General features: G+C 37.8%; 2 protein-coding genes and 1 non-coding gene across 3 annotated transcripts in view; 2 read left to right on the forward strand and 1 right to left on the reverse strand.

Annotated features, from left to right (window-relative positions):
* Positions 1-2,019, forward strand: part of si:dkeyp-110a12.4 (pancreatic secretory granule membrane major glycoprotein GP2) — a 14,236-nt gene extending 12,217 nt beyond the window's left edge. The window contains exons 8-9 of the mRNA XM_061744166.1: positions 835-949; positions 1,837-2,019. Coding sequence (XP_061600150.1) covers positions 835-949; positions 1,837-2,006 — 285 coding nt within the window. The 3' untranslated portion in view covers positions 2,007-2,019. The remainder of the gene's footprint in view (positions 1-834; positions 950-1,836) is intronic.
* A 3,633-nt stretch (positions 2,020-5,652) lies between these two features.
* On the forward strand, positions 5,653-18,451 carry fbxo30a (F-box protein 30a). Its single transcript, XM_061743945.1, has 3 exons — positions 5,653-5,832; positions 10,326-12,395; positions 16,131-18,451. Exons 2-3 carry the CDS (start codon positions 10,389-10,391, stop codon positions 16,332-16,334), a joined length of 2,211 nt encoding a protein of 736 aa, XP_061599929.1. The 5' UTR covers positions 5,653-5,832; positions 10,326-10,388; the 3' UTR covers positions 16,335-18,451.
* A 1,013-nt stretch (positions 18,452-19,464) lies between these two features.
* trnal-uaa (transfer RNA leucine (anticodon UAA)) lies at positions 19,465-19,547 on the reverse strand. The gene has a single exon. It is a non-coding gene; the product is annotated as a tRNA-Leu (tRNA).
* Between the last annotated feature and the right edge of the window lie 180 nt (positions 19,548-19,727).

Genomic DNA, 19,727 nt, shown 5'->3' on the forward strand with positions numbered 1-19,727 from the left:
TCCCCACTTCTTCTCTTCCTCTTTCCTTGACCCAAAGACTGCACAAGGGTTAATACAAAATAACAAAATAAACTGAATAAAATAAGTATTTTTCTTAAACAGAAACCTGTCCTGATAACTTAAAATTGTGTACATTAATATAAAACAGTAGAAAGAAAGCAGAACGTCCATTCTGTAATAGTGCACATTTTTAGTGCAATAACAAAAGTCCAAACAGAAAGTCTGTAGAAAACAAACCACATTTGTGCCTCAAAGGCCATGACTGTAGACTACAGTTGGAGTAAAACAGGAAAAAACTATTTATGAACTCAACAGCTCAATGCCATTTTCCATTTGCATTTTATGACTATTTTTTGACTCTCACAGTAATATGGGACAAAGTACGTCCCTTTTCTACGGGAGAGCATTAGGGCCAGGCAGGAGAAAAATAAAAATTATTTTAGAGGAGGAAGATTTTTTTTTCATTATGCTCTTCAAGAAAAAAGTCGAAATGTGGATAAAAAGTCAAAATGTCGAGAATAATGTTGAAGTACAATTTCGAGAATAAAGTTGAAATGTTGAGAAAAGTCAAAATTTCGTGAATAAAGTTGAAATGTTGAGAAAAAAAAATTCTTGAAATTGTATTTCAACATTAATCTCGACATTTCGACTTTTTTCTCGAAGTGCTCAATAAAAAAAAATCTTCCCCTCTCAAATATTTTTTCTCCTGCCTGGCCCAGATACTCTTCCATACTTTTCAGCTCAATACGGGACGAGTACTTTAGTTTATAAATACGGGACGATTGCATTTTTCAAGGGACGGTTGGCAACAGTACTCATTTCTCTGCCAAACAGAACTGCTCTGCTGAGGACGTGTTGGTGAGAACGCGGCGAGACGTCCCGCTGTCCCACACGGTGTCCTACGGACCAATCAGGCGAATACCGACTGAGGGTGAACAGCCCGGTCTGAGTAAGTATCTGCTGCGTCCAGTACTCGAGTTGTAAAATAATATCAGGGGTGATGGGGGATTTTATCATCTGGGGACAGATAATTTGTGCTGATTACAAATAATATAATATATTACAAATAATAGCAGTGACCAAAACACCTGCAGAAATACTGCAGGAATGACATAGCAGCAGTTAAATGCAGCCTTCTGTAAGCTTTAAATATCCACTGGGCTTACATCAAATACATCAAAACACAACAATAAAAAACACTTTTCTGAACTTATCAATATGACTCTGTCCTTCACAGGATAAGTAACATGGATCACTGCAAAAACTCACAATCTTAACAAGAATATTTGTCTTATTTCTAGTTAAAATGTCTCATTTTAGTAAAAGAATCTCATTACACTTAAAACAAGACTCATCACTGGAAAAAACAAAAATTTTCATCTGTTTCAAGTAGATTTTCACTTGAAATAAGTAGAAAAATCTGCCAGTGGAACAAGATTTTTTTGCTTGTAATAAGAAGATAAATCTTGTCCCACTGGCAGATTTTTCTACTTATTTCAAGTGAAAATTTACTTGAAACAGGTGAAAATTGTCAAATAAGTTATTTTTCTGGTGTTATTTTTCTGGTGATGACTCTAAATTTTGAAATAGCAGTAAAACCACATTCATTGATGAAATGACATAAGGGATGGAAAGGAGGGATGGCAGTTTTACAGGGGGGGATGATTTGGACCGTTTTTATTTCAGGGAGGGATGATTTTGACCGTTTTTATTTCAGGGGGGCATGCCGTCCCCCCTCATCCCCCCTCAACTCCAGTACTGCCTGCGTCTCTAACTGGTGCAGCTCGTGAAGACGCTGATCTGCCCGTGTAAACGCTGATTTCCCTCCGTCTGCAGACGTCCCCCCGCCGGCGGAGACGCTGGTCCTGGGGGGGCTGCTCATCGTCATGCTGCTGCTCACGGCGGCGTTGGGGAGGCTGTGGCTCCGCTCCAGGCGTTTCTACCCGGCCCGGGAGGCCCAGCTCACCCTGTCCAACATCCAGCACATCTCAGAGGTCGCCTCGTGAGGCCGGGACGAAGGGAGAATCACACACGCATTGATTTATAGTTGTTTTTAGTGTTTACTAAGATAATAAAGGTCTCTCTAAAGGTCATATTCTGTCTCATTTGTGTCTTTTTAATACCTCACTGTATCAATATTCAGATGAATTTTGTTTATAACCTTTAATTAACCAGGAAAAAAAGTCTTGTTGAGATTAAAAAAATCCCCAACAGCAAATTTTATTTCACAGCTGTGCCCCCGGTCCGACCTCACCCCTCATTGCAATACACAAATTACCAATTCTAATTCTAATAATTATTCTTGGCATTATCATGATATATTGTTTCATACTGTTTTATTATTTTAAGTTATGAAATTTCATGGGATGTTAAACTATAGTATTATTATATTGTTATATATTATAGTATGGTGATATCATTTTGTTATGTTATAATATTATAAAAATTATAATGTTATATTAGGATATTACTATATTATTATGATATATTTATATTATATCGTGCTACATCACTCTATATGATAATTATTTATTTGTTTACTTATTTATTCTCGAATTAATATTCTTAATTTATTTATCTACTTTCATCATATTATTTACACGCACACACACACACACACCTAGATACAGATCATTGTAACTGATGTCGTGTTTTGTCGCTGTTTGTACTGTATGTTAATAAATAAAAATAAAAAAAGAGATTTAAAAATCTCTTTCAAAGGGCCAAGACAGGCAGCAGCACAAACACAAAGTTGCACAAACAAACAATAACAAAACAGTTAAAAACAAATCAGAAATACAGATCACAAACAAAATCAGCAGCCAAAGCATATACAGGACTGTCTCAGAAAATTAGAATATTGGGATTTTCTGTAATGCAATTAAAAAAACAAAAATGTCATACATTCTGGATTCATTACAAATCAACTGAAATATTGCAAGCCTTTTATTATTTTAATATGGCTGATCATGGCTTACAGCTTGTCATGGATACCTTCAGTCAGGATAGAAAATTACTTTAAAGTCAATTTTTAAGGTATGGATGGAAATTACAATGGACATTTATAAAAATGGAGAAGATAACGGCATTTTTAATCATAAATTGGAGAAAATTAATCTCATACTGGAAAAACCGGGTCAACTACAACCCACAGGCCTGATTTTATTTTCTCAAATCAATGACTGTGTCATGTTGAAAAGAATCACTCCCCACTTGTACATAGTAGTTTTTGTTGGTTTGTCTTTCTTTTCAATGTTTGGACATAAAACAAAAACATTATTCCGACATTTAGGACAGACAACAGATGTATGATGTATGCATACATTATGTATCGGATGCTGAATGTCAATAAAAAGAAATAAAAAATAAAAGAAATAAAATGAAGAGGCTGGATTACTCTCCTCAGTTCTGGGTCGGTGATACAGAACCTTACAGACGTTTTGAGTTGGTTTTCACGCCATAGATCCTTCGCAGATTTCCTCTGTATCTCCTTTTGTACATGTGTGACACAGTCAGACAAAGATAACCTGGATAAAAGCAACTCATCATGTGCCAGTCTGGATGAGTTCATGCAAAACAAAGTCATTGATGTCTGTCAGTCTGGAGACGGTTACGAAGCCATTTCTACGGCTTTTGGACGAACCACAGTGAGTCGACTCACCCAGGAGCCACAAAAGACCCACAACAACATCTAAAGCTCCACTTTAGGCATCGCTTGACTCAGTTAAGGTCAGTGTTCATGATTCAACAATAACATATGGCGTAAAACTAACTCAGCATTTTAGAAAAAGAAGGTCACACCAGCATCAGTTATGGTCCGGGGGCAGTTCGCTGCTTCAGGATCTGACATAGACATAGACTTAGACATAATTACACGGAAAATTTAACTGACCAATGTACTTCTTGTACAATGTTTGTGATGCATATGGTTCATTGTTTTACATTGAGCTGCTTAAAAAACCAAGGAACCTTAAGTTAGTCTTTACAAGTGTAAAGTTGGGGACTACATTGTGTTTGTATTTATAAAGGAATGTTACATTCAGGTCAAAAGCTTTTTTTGTGGAAAGTTGAATAAACATTGGCATAAAGCAGCCTATTTGCCCTTTCTCATGTTGTTAACAGTATTAAAAACATTAAAAATACCTTGAGGTAATTTAGAACAGCACAAAATGTGTGAATAAATTTGCAATTAATATACGATTAATCGCATAGTTAATTACAGAAATCATGGATTAATTCAGATTAAACAATTTAATCGTTGGCCAGCACTAATATATATATATATATATATATATATATATATATATGTATATGTATATGTATATATATATATATATATATATATATATATATATATATATATATATATATATACGGTATATATGGTATATATATATATATATATATATATATATATACGGTATATATGGTATATATATATATATATATATATATATATATATATATATATATATACATATATATATATATATATATATATATATATATATATATATATATATATATTAGTGCTGGCCAACGATTAAATTGTTTAATGCATATACACACACACACACACAGGACTGTCTCAGAAAATTTGAATATTGTGATTTTCTGTAATTCAATTACAAAAACAAAAATGTCATACATTCTGGATTCATTACAAATCAACTGAAATATTGCAAGCCTTTTATTATTTTAATATTGCTGATCATGGTTTACAGTTTAAGAAAACTCAAATATCCTATCTCAAAAAATTAGAATATTCTGGGAATCTTAATCTTAAACTGTAAGCCATGATCAGCAATATTAAAATAATAAAAGGCTTGTAATATTTCAGTTGATTTGTAATGAATCCAGAATGTATGACATTTTTGTTTTTTTAATTGCATTACAGAAAATAAAGAACTTTATCACAATATTCAATTTTCTTAATTTTCTGAGACAGTCCTGTATGTGTGTGTGTGTGTGTGTGTGTGTCTTATATATATATACATATATATATATATATACATACATATATATATATATACATATATATATATATACATATATATATATATATATATATATATATATATATATATATATATATATATATATATATACATATATATATATATATACATATATATATATATATACATATATATATATATATACATATATATATATATATATACATATATATATATATATATATATATATACATATATATATATATATATATATATATACATATATATATATATATATATATATATACATATATATATATATATATATACATATATATATATATATATATATATATATATATATATATATATGTGGATTTTTATTTATACTTCTTTAAGGAATGTTGTACATAATTGTTGAGACTGCTCTTAAACATACACATATATGGATATGTATTTATTCTTCTTTAAGGAAAGTTGTAATAATCGTGGAGGCTGCTGTTCTCCGGGTGGCAGCTGTTTTTGAAGCGTTTACGTGCCTGAGTTTGGAGGGACATTCCCCGGTGCGTCTATTTCAGTCTCCCCGGCCGCGCGGCTCCGCAGCCAGACATGACCATACGACCGGCCGCTCGGCCTGCGTCATGACGTAGACAGACCGTACGTGCGCGCTCCCGCACACCAGGATCAGCGAAGGACTCATTACCAGGGAGCCGCACAACCGGCTGCTGCTAGTCCACAACAAAGACATTTACGCACGTTTGGCACCGAGATATGCTTTTAAAGCAATCATTTCCCACTTACTAATATCAGCACGGTCCCTTTTTAGGGCGGAAAACTGCAAACAAACATCATTCGGACACCAGCGTGACTTGGGTAAGCTGTTTCCATTAGCTGCCGGCTAAGTAGCCTGATTTATGGTCCCGCGTTAAAGCGACGGCGTAGGGTACGCGGCGACGCACACCGTACGCCGTAGGCTCTGCGTTGGAGTTACGCGGGACCATAAATCAGCCTTAAGTAGCCTGAGCGTGATGCTCCTATTGTTTTGGTGTGAACTTTAAAGTTTTTATTTTTGTTTTTTTAATAAGTTTAATCTTCTCATTTACTCTTTTTATGACGGGAATAGTTAAATATAGGCATAAATGTGTTATAACGGTGAGATGGGGGTCGTGGTTCTAACTGCGTAGATAATATAAGAGGTTTTTGTTGGGGTGTTTATGTTTTTAACAGCGTGTTTAGTGTTACAGACTTTAGTTTATTTGTGCAGCAGAATTCACTACAAGGTGATTCAAAGTGCTTTACATCAACATTAAAAGCAGGAAGACACAATTAAACAGTAACAAGTCAATTAAAAAGGGAAATGGAAATAAGAAATAATACAATACAATGAAATAAAACAGAATAAATAACAAATAAAATCAAATAATAAAAGCAGAAGTTGTTAAAAAAGTAATGGCAGTAGAGTACAGTAGGTAAGTATTTAATTTAAGGCAAAGCAAGTTTATTTATCTCAGAAAATTAGAATATTGTGATAAAGTTCTTTATTTTCTGTAATGCAATTTAAAAAAAAAAAAAAAAATGTCATACATTCTGGATTCATTACAAATCAACTGAAATATTGCAAGCCTTTTATTATTTTAATATTGCTGATTGTGATTTACAGTTTAAGATTAAGATTTCCAGAATATTCTAATTTTTTGAGATAGGATATTTGAGTTTTCTTAAACTGTAAGCCATGATCAGCAATATTGAAATAATAAAAGGCTTGCAATATTTCAGTTGATTTGTAATGAATCCAGAATGTATGACATTTTTGTTTTTGTAATTGCATTAGAGGAAATCACAATATTCTAATTTTCTGAGACAGTCCTGTATAGCACAATTCAACAAAAGGTAATTAAAAGTGCTTTACATTGACATTAAAAGCAGCAAGACACAATTCAACAGTAAATATCAAATAAATTGAAATAAAATGATAAGAAAAGAGAAAATAAAACTCAGCTTCATCCAGTCTCACTCTGAGATGTGATAATAACAATCACTATACGGGTTTGTTTCCATCTTTATTTTCAATGAGAAAACCATTAAATCACTTGTTTTTAAGTGCAAAATTATGGGATGACAAGACAGCCAAAAAAAAAAAAAAAATCTGTTAATGCATAAGGCAAGGCAAGTTTATTTGTATAGCACAATTCAACAAAAGGTAATTCAAAGTTCTTTACATCAACATTAAAAGCAGGAAGACACAATTAAACAGTAACAAGTCAATTAAAAAGGGAAATGGAAAAAAGAAATAATACAATAAAATAAAATAGAATAAATAACAAATAAAATCATAAGAAAAGTGGTCAAATAATAAAGGCAGAAGTTATTAAAAAGTAATGGCAGTAGAGTACAGCAGGTAAGTTATTACTTTAAGGCAAAGCAAGTTTATTTATCTCAGAAAATTAGAATATTGTGATAAAGTTATTTTATTTTCTGTAACGCAATTTAAAAAAAAAAAAAAAAAAAAATGTCATACATTCTGGATTCATTACAAATCAACTGAAATATTGCAAGCCTTTTATTATTTTAATATTGCTGATCATGGCTTACAGTTTAAGATTAAGATTCTCTGAATATTCAAATTTTTTGAGATAGGATATTTGAGTTTTCTTAAGCTGTAAGCCATGATTTGTAATGAATCCAGAATGTATGACATTTTTGTTTTTTTAATTGCATTACAGAAAATAAAGAACTTTATCACAATATTCTAATTTTCTAAGACAGTCCTGTATGGTCCAGTTTCCTGGTGTTTGTAAGGACTCTGACTTAAACAATAGCTCTGCTGTGTTAAAAGTACCGTTAAGGGCGTTCAAATGAGTCTTCCTCCACACAAATCCCTTTTACACGAGCTTATAAGCCTAAAGCTCATGAATGAGAAGTATTCAGCTGGTGGTCGTGTTGCGTTTGGGGACCAAGGGATTGAGCAATACACCAAACTCCAGGAACAATAAGGTAGATTTGCAATTTAAATCCCCACGAAACCAGAGAAATATGTTGCCAAACCAGGAAGTTCCTTTCACTTCAATCTGATTTGTCCAACCTGTAATATTAAGATACAAATGTGTTCAAGAAAGTAAAGTCAAAACTGATGTAGGAGGAAGTTTCTCATCAAGACATTATTTAAAAAAAACTTTTTAGGACTTGAGTATACCAGCTTGGTCAAGGAAGAAATGTGGTTTACAAACATTTTTAATAATTGTGCTTTGATTTCATACTATTTTAGAGTTGACAAAATAACTCCAGGTGGTAAAGTTAAGAGCAATTCCAAACACACAATTTAGATTTAGATTTTTTTTATTTGTTATTTGAAGATTTGTCTTCACTGATAGTACATTTCATCAAAACCAACCATAAATAAATGACATAGATAACAACAAAGACAACTTAAATGACAGCACAAATGTGAGGTATATTATATCAGAATATTAGGACTAAACAGTTGCATAGCCACAAGAAAGTCACTTTCACTGAAAATGCGGCTTCAGTTTGTTCGAGATCATTAACATTGGGATCTTTAAAAAGGGTCATGTGGTCTAGTAAGTCCAGATTTACTCCGATCCAGAATAAAGGCTGATGAAGTCCTGCATCTAATGTGCCTGCGAGTTAATGTGGTGGCTTGTCTGGGTCTTCAGATTCAGCCCAAAAAACAAGTTTAGCTGGTAACATGAATATACTGAATTATGATCCATTAGGCTCAAACTGTTAATAAAAAAATAATTAACTCAATCTGACTTCCCCATCGTTTAATGCATCTCTGGATGGAAATGCATCTCAAAACACTGCAGCTCATTGGTATCATGCTGTTGGGAATGTGTGTCGTAATCAAAGCTAAAGGTGGCCCAACAAAATGTTAGTGTGACTCTTTTTGGCCAGGCTTGCTTTTGGTAAACATGTTGTGACAGATAAGGCGTGTGGGTGCCAACCTGGAGAAAACCTTTAACGTGTTGTCACAACATTATTACCATTGACATTAGGGCTGGGGATCGATTCAAATGTCAAGAATCGATTCGATTCAGATTCTTAAGATTCAGAATCGATTATCAAGATTTGATTCGATTCCGATATTGATTTGGGTTAGTGTTATTAAATAACTGTTTTTTGAGTTGTTGCATGATTCATTCATATTAATACTAGTATTATATTGAGATTCAACAGCAAGTATTGCAGCTAATGATGCTGTAAGGACCAATCAGCTCCCAGAATGCTGATAGAACTGAAACAGAAACATCATGTGGATCAGAATTACCAAACAGATCCAGGGAGGAAACAGAGACGGATGAAATTGCTTTTATTTTTTCTCAGATTCCGTTTTTATTTGTTCCATGTTCGGTCTATTTTGGTTTTTAATTTTTGAGAATTTGGTTTTTAGCATTTTTTGCAAATGTAACCCCAAGACAGTATATAAAGTAGTGCTGGGCGGTATGACCAAAAATTTATATCACGGTATTTTTCAAAATTATATCGGTTTCACGGTATATCACGGTATTTTTTTTTTCATGCACAACTGGGTGTTAAACACATTTTCTAATGATTTGGAAAGGAATTGCTGCAGTAAATTGACTTAGAATGGCCTATTTTACTGTAATGAGGACGAAATATTGTAGAAAAACATTAATGTCCACAGTAGTATAAATACAGATTTGCATGGCCTCACAAAATGATGCTGTTTACAATGCGATTATTTTTTTCAAGGTCCTGTTCTCATGTATTTTTTCAACTACACAAGCAATAAATCAGTCTGTTTTCAAGTAGATTTTCACTTGAAATAAGTAGAAAAATCTGCCAGTGGAACAAGATTTTTTTGCTTGTAATAAGAAGATAAATCTTGTCCCACTGGCAGATTTTCCTACTTATTTCAAGTGAACTTTCAAAGTGAAAATGGTCAAATAAGTTATTTTTCTGGTGTTATTTTTCTGGTGATGACTCTAAATGTTGAAATAGCAGTAAAACCACATTCATTGATGAAATGACATAAGGGATGGAAATAAAGTAATGAAATATAGACAATTTATGCAATTATAACCTAACACTTTAATGTTTTCATACCTTTAAACAGATTTAAAGGCAAAAACATGGCACCAGTTATTCTCGTGTCCAACAAAACATTCCTTTTTTGGGGATAACCAAAAAAAATAACCAAAAGTTGTAATTTAATGATGAAAAAAAAAATAATACATAAATAAATAAAAGGAAAAAAAATCGATCTTTAGACATATGAATCGATTTTTAGGAATTAATATGAGAATCGATTTAGAATTGGGAAAACAATTTTTTTTCAACACAGGCCTAATTGACATGTATTTTTTTCCACTTGTTGGTTACAGGGTTGAACTTGTCACCCCTTCCCACTGCTACAGTTGACGGATCGAGGAGCAGCGGAAGTGAAAATGGAAAACCTGCACCCACACTGCCTTAAATGCATCAACAGAAGATGCATGGTGAGACTGGACCCGGGCGTGTCCTGCGACCTTATGGGCTGTCCTCTCGTCTGCGGGGCAGTTTTCCATTCCTGCAAGCTGGACGAGCACCGTCTGTTGTGTCCGTACGAACGGCTGCCGTGCCTGAACAGCGGGTTCGGCTGCCCCTTCACCATCGCCAGGATAAAGATGGCGAAACACCTTGAAACTTGCCCCGCGAGTATCGTCTGCTGCACCATGGAGTGGAACCGCTGGCCCGTGAGCTACGCCGACCACAAGTCCTACGAAAACCTAAGCAAAGAGTTCGACGAGGTGGAGCAGCTGGACATGGCGTTGGCGTTGCAGGATCAGAGGATGCTGTTGGAGTCCCTGAAGGTCACGACCATGGTGTCGAAGAACGGAGACAAAGAGGTGGACGAAGGTGAGAAGATGGCCACGGCGTCGGGGCTGTCGGAGACGACGACGTTGGGCAACGGGACCGTGGAAATGGAGGAAGAACCGTACGGCGACCATTACAGGTCCGCGGTGGAGACGAGGAGAAATTTAGCTGCTACGCTGGAGATCCTGACCAATTCCAACGACATTGACGCAATCGTTGAGGATTTAAACGGCGGGAATCCTAAAAACGGAGTTCTCCATAATGGAGAGAACGGAGAGGGGGATGGTTTTTATGCCGCCGAGGGCGTGAAGAATGTAGAAATGCACGAGAGCGACTCCGACTCGGAGTGTGAGCTGGGAGCGGTCGGCGGGGTCGATTGCGCCGTGGGAACGGACGAAGACCCGATCTGCTGGGCCGGAGAAAACAAGTTTGTCGAGTTGTTCTTCGACGAAAAGGAGGAATCGATCGAAGAGCCGATAAACGATCCCGCTCCCGTGTGGCCGGAGGCGCCGCAGAATTACCTGCCAGTGGTCGCGGCGCTGGAGCCGGCCGCGCCTCCGCCGGCGCCGCTCGCACCCCCGGTGCCGTTCCTGCTGTCCGATTCCGTGAGAAACAACTTCCTGCAGCACTTACCCACCGAGCTCAGGTACCGGTGTCTGGAGCGTAAGCTGCAGAACGTGGAGGTGCTCCGAGGGATCAGCATGTTTACATTTAACGGCCGTCGGGCGCTGTTATCGGACCCGAACCTGTTCCGAGCGAAGATGGAAGACAAGGCGGTGGACACGTCGGACCTGGAGGTGGCGGACGACCCCATGGGCCTCCACGGCATCGACCTGATCACGGCGGCGCTGCTCTTCTGCCTGGGCGACTCCCCGGGCGGGCGGGGGATCTCCGACAGCCGCTTCGTGGACGGCTACCACATCGACTTCGGCACGCAGACCTTCTCCTTCCCGTCGGCCATCCTGGCCACCAACACCATGGTGGGCGACATCGCCTCGGCGTCGGCCTGCGACCACGCCAGCCCGCAGCTGTCCAACCCCAGCCCCTTCCACACGCTGCGGCTGGACCTGGTGCTGGAGTGCGTGGCCCGCTACCAGACCAAGCAGCGCTCCATGTTTACCTTCGTGTGCGGCCAGCTGTTCCGCCGCGACGAGTTCTCGTCGCACTTCAAGAACGTGCACGGGGACATCCACGCCGGGCTGAACGGCTGGATGGAGCAGCGCTGCCCGCTGGCCTACTACGGCTGCACCTACTCCCAGCGCCGCTTCTGCCCGTCCGTCCAGGGCTTCCGGATCATCCACGACCGGCACCTGGGCTCGTTCGGGGTGCAGCCCGGTCTGCCCCCGAGGACCGGCGACGGCCTCCCGAGGAAGAGGCTAGCCGGTTGCCGGGGCGACCAGTTCAGCAGCCTCCCGTTCGAGGTGCTGCAGCACATCGCCAGCTTCCTGGACAGTTTCAGCCTGTGCCAGCTGTCCCGGGCCTCCAGGACCATGCGGGCCGTCTGCGCCAGCCTGCTGCAGATGAGAGGCATGGTGGTGCTGCTGTGGGAGAAGACGCGGCGCCACGACGGCTCGCCGTCCTGGCAGATCACAGACAAGGTGAGAACTCTCTTAGAAAGAAATGTATCTTTTTATGCTTTGTGCTTAACCCTTGTAGTGTCTTTGGGTCAAAATTACCTAATTCTCCTGTTCCTTCTTTCTTCCTTCTCCCTTCCTTCTTTACTCCCCTCATACATTCTTTCCCTGTTTTCTCCTTTCCTTCCTTCCTTCTTTCCTCCATTCCTTCCTTCTTTCCTCCATTTTTCTCCCTTCCTTCCTTCTTTTCTCCCTTCCTTCCTTCTTTTCTCCCTTCCTTCCTTCTTTCCTCCATTCCTTCCTTCTTTCCTCCATTTTTCTCCCTTCCTTCCTTCTTTTCTCCCTTCCTTCCTTCTTTTCTCCCTTCCTTCCTTCTTTCCTCCCTTCCTTCCTTCTTTCCTCCCTTCCTTCTTTCCTCCCTTCCTTCCTTCATTCTTTTTTCCCTTCCTTCCTTCTTTCCTCCCTTACTTCCTTCCTTCTTTTCTCCCTTCCTTCCTTCCTTCTTTTCTCCCTTCCTTCCTTCTTTCCTCCCTTCCTTCCTTCTTTCCTCCCTTCCTTCCTTCATTCTTTTTTCCCTTCCTTCCTTCTTTTTTCCCTTACTTCCTTCCTTCTTTTCTCCCTTCCTTCCTTCTTTTCTCCCTTCCTTCCTTCTTTCCTCCCTTCCTTCCTTCTTTCCTCCCTTCCTTCTTTCCTCCCTTCCTTCCTTCATTCTTTTTTCCCTTCCTTCCTTCTTTCCTCCCTTACTTCCTTCCTTCTTTTCTCCCTTCCTTCCTTCCTTCTTTTCTCCCTTCCTTCCTTCTTTCCTCCCTTCCTTCCTTCATTCTTTTTTTCCTTCCTTCCTTCTTTTTTCCCTTACTTCCTTCCTTCTTTCCTCCCTTCCTTCCTTCCTTCCTTCCTCCATTCATTTTTCCCTTCCTTCCTTTCCTCCCTTCCTTCCTTCCTTCCTTCCTTCTTTTTTCCCTTCCTTCCTTCTTTCCTCCCTTCCTTCCTTCATTCATTCTTTTTTCTCTTCCTTCCTTCCTTCCTTCCTTCTTTTTTCCATTCCTTCCTTCCTTCCTTCCTTCCTTCCTTCCTTCCTTCCTTCCTTCCTTCCTTCCTTCCTTCCTTCCTTTCCTTTCCTCCCTTCCTCCTTCCTTGACCTGAAGACAGCACCAGGGTTAAATAATAAATAAATAACTAAAATGACGGGGTCTCTAGTTGATACTTGATGAATTCTGATCCGCCCGATTCTCAACAATAGGTTTCTCAGAACGGACGTTCAGACGTTTCGATTCTCAGAACTACTTAACACATTCAGCACGACAGCAAGACAAATGTCACAAGGACGGTTATTTCAGAGCGCTGTTAATAGATTACACTCTCTCTGAGTCGGATCTTCAGCTTCATCTTAATGATGAAACATTTCTGTAAAAATGCCAGTTTCTGATATTAGTGTGGATTATATACATAAAAATTGTACTTTAATTTAAAAAAATTATCTGGGTGTCTTTTTTCTTCTTTCAACTGACCTGCCGATCAAACACATCTAAATAATGATAATGAATATAATAATAATGATGGTAATAATGATAATGATAATGAATGTAAGAATAATAATAATAATAATGAATATAATGATAATTGATATATTAATAATAATAATAATAAATATAATAATAATAATGATTATGATAATCATAATGAATATAATAATAATGATCACAATAATGATGATAATGAATATAATGATGGTAATAACGATGATAATGAATATTATAATAATAATAATAATGATTAAGAAATATAGGAATAATACATATAAATATAGTAATAATAAATATATGATGATGATGATCATAATAATGGTAATAATAATAATTCAAGGTTAATCTTTCAGCTATAAGGTATCTGCTTTGATGTCAAAGTGTAAAAGTTCAGAACTCCATAAACTAACAAGAAACCTTTAAACTTTTAATATTTGTTTTTAATTGATTAAGTCTTTATGTAAAAATTTGGAACAAAATTAGAAAAATTGCAGCTGCCGGGTGCTTTAGATGGAAATAAGAAGCTTATAATCTGATAACTACTCTTCCTTTTAAAAAAGTTGCGATGGATCATTTTATTTGATTTATTCCTTTATAACATTACATTTTGAGTTAAAATAAGATGTCAAATGCTTTTTTTTGTACAAGTGAAAAAAAATGCCTGTTGAAAACAATAAGACATCTTAATCATTTTTAATTTTATCGGTGAGACTCAGTTTGAATTCTAATTATAAACAAATATGTGATGATGTAATCATCAGTGGTGGGCGGGGCCCCGCGATGGACACGCCCACTTACTTTGATAGGGTCGTGGGAAATGATCCATTGTCTTTTCTGGCAGCCGGCTGTACTTTCTACCCGTTTCCATTAGGAATGGGTGATATTTTACCGTTCACGATTTACCGTCAAAAAATTTCCCCACGGTAAGAATTTATCATCTCGCGGTAAAAACGATAAATTCCTGTTGATGATGTTTTTGTGTAAAACTGATTTATGGTTTTGCGTTAAATCCATGCACAACGTACAGGAAGGAAGGAAGGGAGGGAGGGAGGGAGGGAGGAAATGAGCCAGAAATAAAGAAAGACAGATGAGTCAGAAAGAAAGACAGATGAGTCAGAAAGAAAGAAAGAAAGAAAGAAAGAAAGAAAGAAAGAAAGAAAGAAAGAAAGAAAGAAAGAAAGAAAGAAAGAAAGAAAGAAAGAAAGAAAGAAAGAAAGAAAGAAAGAAAGAAAGAAAGAAAGAAAGAAAGAAAGAAAGAAAGAAAGAAATGAGCCTGAAAGAAAGAAAGAAAGAAATGAGCCTGAAAGAAAGAAAGAAAGAAATGAGCCTGAAAGAAAGAAAGAAAGAAAGGAGCCTGAAAGAAAGAAAGAAAGAAAGGAGCCTGAAAGAAAGAAAGAAAGAAAGGAGCCTGAAAGAAAGAAAGAAAGAAAGGAGCCTGAAAGAAAGAAAGAAATGAGCCTGAAAGAAAGAAAGAAATGAGCCTGAAAGAAAGAAAGAAATGAGCCTGAAAGAAAGAAAGAAAGAAATGAGCCTGAAAGAAAGAAAGAAAGAAAGAAAGAAATGAGCCTGAAAGAAAGAAAGAAAGAAAGAAAGAAATGAGCCTGAAAGAAAGAAAGAAATCAGCCAGAAAGAAAGAAAGAAATCAGCCAGAAAGAAAGAAAGAAAGAAAGAAAGAAATGAGCCTGAAAGAAAGAAAGAAATCAGCCAGAAAGAAATCAGCCAGAAAGAAAGAAAGAAAGAAAGAAAGAAAGAGAGAGAAAGAAAGAAAGAAAGAAAGAAAGAAAGAAAGAAAGAAAGAAAGAAAGAAAGAAAGAAAGAAAGAAAGAAAGAAAGAAAGAAAGAAAGAAAGAAAGAAAGAAAGAAAGAAAGAAAGAAAGAAAGAAAGAAATCAGCCTGAACGAAAGAAAGAAAGAAATCAGCCTGAACGAAAGAAAGAAAGAAAGAAAGAAAGAAAGAAAGAAAGAAAGAAAGAAAGAAAGAAAGAAAGAAAGAAAGAAAGAAAGAAAGAAAGAAAGAAAGAAAGAAAGAAAGAAAGAAAGAAAGAGATAAATTCCCGCTGATGACGTTTTTGTATTGGTATTTTTTTTATCGTTATCGGGATAAATGCCAGAAATTATCATGATACATTTTTTATTCCATACCACCCAACCCTAGTTTCCATGGTTACGTTCCGTGCTTTTGTCTCGTGTGTGGCGGAGTCGCCGTTCACCGTCCTAACTGTTGCGTTTCTGTCCAGGTGTGGCGGTTCAGCACGGCCTTCGGCACGGTGAACGAGTGGAAGTTCGCCAACATCGCCAGCATGGCCGACCACCTGAAGAAGTGCAAGTTCAACACAATCTCCCGCCGGGAGGAGGCCATCCCGCTGCCGTGCATGTGCTTCACCCGGGAACTCACGAAGGAGGGCCGGTGTTTACGCTCCGTCCTCAAGCCGGTGGCCTAAACCGCCCGCTCGGCTTCTGGACGGCTTTTTTTTTTATTTTAACGACCATAAATGACTCTAACGGACATGTTTTCCTCCAGTTTACAGATTTTTACGCCTCAAAAAGAAAACTGGTGGAACGGTGACGACTGTTTTCTTCTTCTCGGTCCCAGACGGAGCCGGTTAGTGATCCGGTTTGAGCCGAGACCGATTAATATAAATACCCCCCTCCCCCACTGATGATCCGTCGCCATCTACTCCCACGTTGAGCTCTGCTGTTTTATATGAGCGTCGGGGGAAAACTGCACAATATTTGTTGAGAGGAACATCTCTGCCGCGGTGAACCGGATCTGTTCGCCATTTTCGCGGTTTCACGTGCCGTGGCCGTGAAATCGTAGATTTTTAGAAACGTCCTAGGCTTTAATCATGAGTAAGATTATCGACCAAACAATCGATCACAACGTGAGCATTTTCTTAGGGACGATTCGAATCGTGGACGTTGGGGTTCTGCTCTCCGGCGCAAGGATGTTGAAGGCATCGCGGTTACCATAGCAACAAGGGTGGTCCACTGTTGTCTCTGCTCTCCGGCGCAATTAAAGCGACGCCCGACCTTGTTAGTCCTCGTGGCGTTGACATTTTTACTTTGACGTCTTTTTCTCCAGAAGTCGTAACTGTAGCAACCGGAATGAGTGAATGTGAAACGTCGGTGACGACGGCGGCGAGCGATGGAGCGAGCAGGAAGCCGGGATTCCTCTGCCGCGTCGGACCTCATCAAACCCCGCCGGCCGGGTTGTTTGGGAACTACGACGGCCGCGCCGCCTCACTGCAGTTAGCCTCGCTGCTCATAATGTTCGTTATTTATCCTCGTTCTTGCCACTGCCCGCCCTCCGTGTTCGTACCGACGGCGTCTCAGGGTTACAGCGCGAAGCTCGGTCTCGGCGGATTACGAGAACCAGCCGGCCGCGTCTTTTTTTGATTATTGTGGACTCTCCGAAACCGACTCAGTCTTATCACTACACGAGCCGCAGCGCCGGGATAACGAACGTCCCTCTGCGGCGCTCAGAACTAACGACGGCCGCGTCAAACAGATCAGTCCGGCGTTTTGGATAAAGATGTATTTTGTTCCTGTTTGATAAAAAGGTTTTAAACAGAAACGGTTGAAAAAGGAACTTGTTTAAGGAAACTTTGATGTTTGAGTGTGGGTTTTTCTGCTTTTTCTATAACGTATTTTTTTGGAGTTTGATGTTAAACCCCAGCAGTATCAAGACGAAGCTGTCTTTTTGTTCACTAGTCCCAATTTTTGTTTTGTACTGGTACTTTTTATCTGAAGATGAATCTGCCTCAGTTAGGTCTAGATGTGAACTATTGATTTGCACATGAATGCATGTACTGTAAAACGGAAATCCTGAAGTCGAAGGTTTGTCTTTGCTTGAGTTGCAGGTATTTTCTGGAGTTTGAGACTTATATTTATCAGTCCAGACTGATTTTTTTTGTTGTTTTTTCAACTTTATGTCTCAGGCACCGTGTTTTGATTAAGTGTATTTGGACATCATTATTTTTTTTGTGTGTGTTTTAATCTCGTAGCACCAGGAAAGTGTGTTCAGAGTTAAAACGGTCAAAAGGACAAAGATGAGGTTTTCATCTGCAGATCACCTCTTTGCAATCGCAAGTGTGTCAACATGTTTTATCAGTATTTTATTTGTCACTCCTGTTGAAGTGTTTTTTTGTTTTTTTGTTTTTTTTTTCACCACAAAATGCCAGCTTCACATGTTTGACTTTTGAAGCAGTTTAATAAAGACACTGAGTTTTTAACTCCTGTGTATCAGCAGAGACGTCTGTGTTCAATAATAAAAAAAAAAGTGTAATTGACAAGTTATCAAGTAACAAAATAAACAATCTTACTTTCAGAAACACAATCACACCAGATATTACATGTAAAAGTTATGAAAACTGGTCTGATTATCATTGTTGTTTTTGTTGTAAAGGTCAGGTAAGAGTTAGGAAATCTAATCCATTGAAGGTTTTCTCTCATTATCGTCTTCATATGAAGTTTACTGTCTCAATTCTGGATTCAATTTGTTCATTTGAAGGCAGCAAGTGCTTGTTTTTTATGGAGGATTTTTTGTTCCAAAATTAAATAAATAAATACATCATTAATTAAAATGTGAATGAAATATATCATTAATTAATTAAATGTGTCATTAATTAAAATTAGAATTAAATATGTCATTAATTAAAATGGTACTGAGTTTGACGAGTGAAACTGAGTTTTACATTTCATGATTCAAACGCAGCAACACGAAATCATTAATTAAATGTCATTAATTTATTAAATGCAGTTTTACATTTCATGATTCACACGCAACACGAAATCATTAATTAAATGTGTCATTAATTAATTAAATGCAGAAATAAATATATTTTTTTACTTAAAATGAATTGTATTTAAATTAATTAATGACATATTTAATTCTAATTTTAATTAATTAATGACACATTTAATTAATTAATGATATATTTCATCCATTTTCATTCCCATTTTAATTAATTAATGATGTATTTATTTAATTTTGGCACAAAAAAATCCTCCATAGTTTTTAGTTCTGAGGAAGCTCAGTGTACGGTTGTAATTCCCATCTCCGGCCACTAGATGGCGACAAATCGGTTGTAGTTCCAATCTATGGCCACTAGATGGCGACAAATACACACCTTCATTTTCATGGGAGGAAGGAGGTTTATTTATTGTACAGATGTAAATCAGTGTGTGACGGTTGTGTCATCACCTTTAAGTTTATGAGGGCGTTCAGAGTGTATTGGTAAATAAAAGAGCCATAAATTAGCCTACAGCTTTATACATAAAAAAATGACGTTACGTACACAAACCTCTCAGACATCAGAAATTAAAAGCCACAGTTTATTTCACAAACGCAGTTTACACTCGGACACGGTGACTGTTTTCACACTTGATTCTCTGAACAAACAGGAAACATCATAAAAGTCGTCGTCATCTCTCAGCTGCTTTTTTTTTTTTGTTTCTCCACCAGGATTTGAGTCTGACCGTTTAAAGGTTGAGCAACATAAACCTCTTCTGGTGGACCGTGTCTCTCATATCACATAGACTGGCCAAATTTTACTTTTTTAAAGTACTTTCTACCAGGAGTGGGGTTCGAACCCACGAGGACTATTGTCCATTGGATCTTAAGTCCAACGCCTTCACCACTCGGCCATCCTGGTGCGGTACAGCTGAGTCAGGCTGCAACCGTCTGAATAAAACAGTCCTGCTGCCTGGAAACACCCCCCACCCCCTGAAACCACAACGGCCCTGCAGAGGAGCTGCAATCATCGCAGCCCTGACATTCATTTCAACACCGAGCGGAGGCAGTCCATTTCTGAAAAAACACCCACTGACTGGCG

This window comes from Cololabis saira, chromosome 16 (genome assembly GCF_033807715.1).
Source record: "Cololabis saira isolate AMF1-May2022 chromosome 16, fColSai1.1, whole genome shotgun sequence".
Lineage (NCBI taxonomy): Eukaryota > Metazoa > Chordata > Actinopteri > Beloniformes > Belonidae > Cololabis > Cololabis saira.

What these genes read in the sequence shown, in the direction of transcription:
- fbxo30a (XM_061743945.1), top strand. Translation starts at nt 10,389, where the DNA reads ATGGAAAACCTGCACCCACACTGCCTTAAATGCATCAACAGAAGATGC. An exon ending in CCTGGCAGATCACAGACAAG is followed by an intron (nt 12,396 to 16,130) that starts GTGAGAACTCTC and finishes GTTTCTGTCCAG; the next exon opens with GTGTGGCGGTTCAGCACGGC.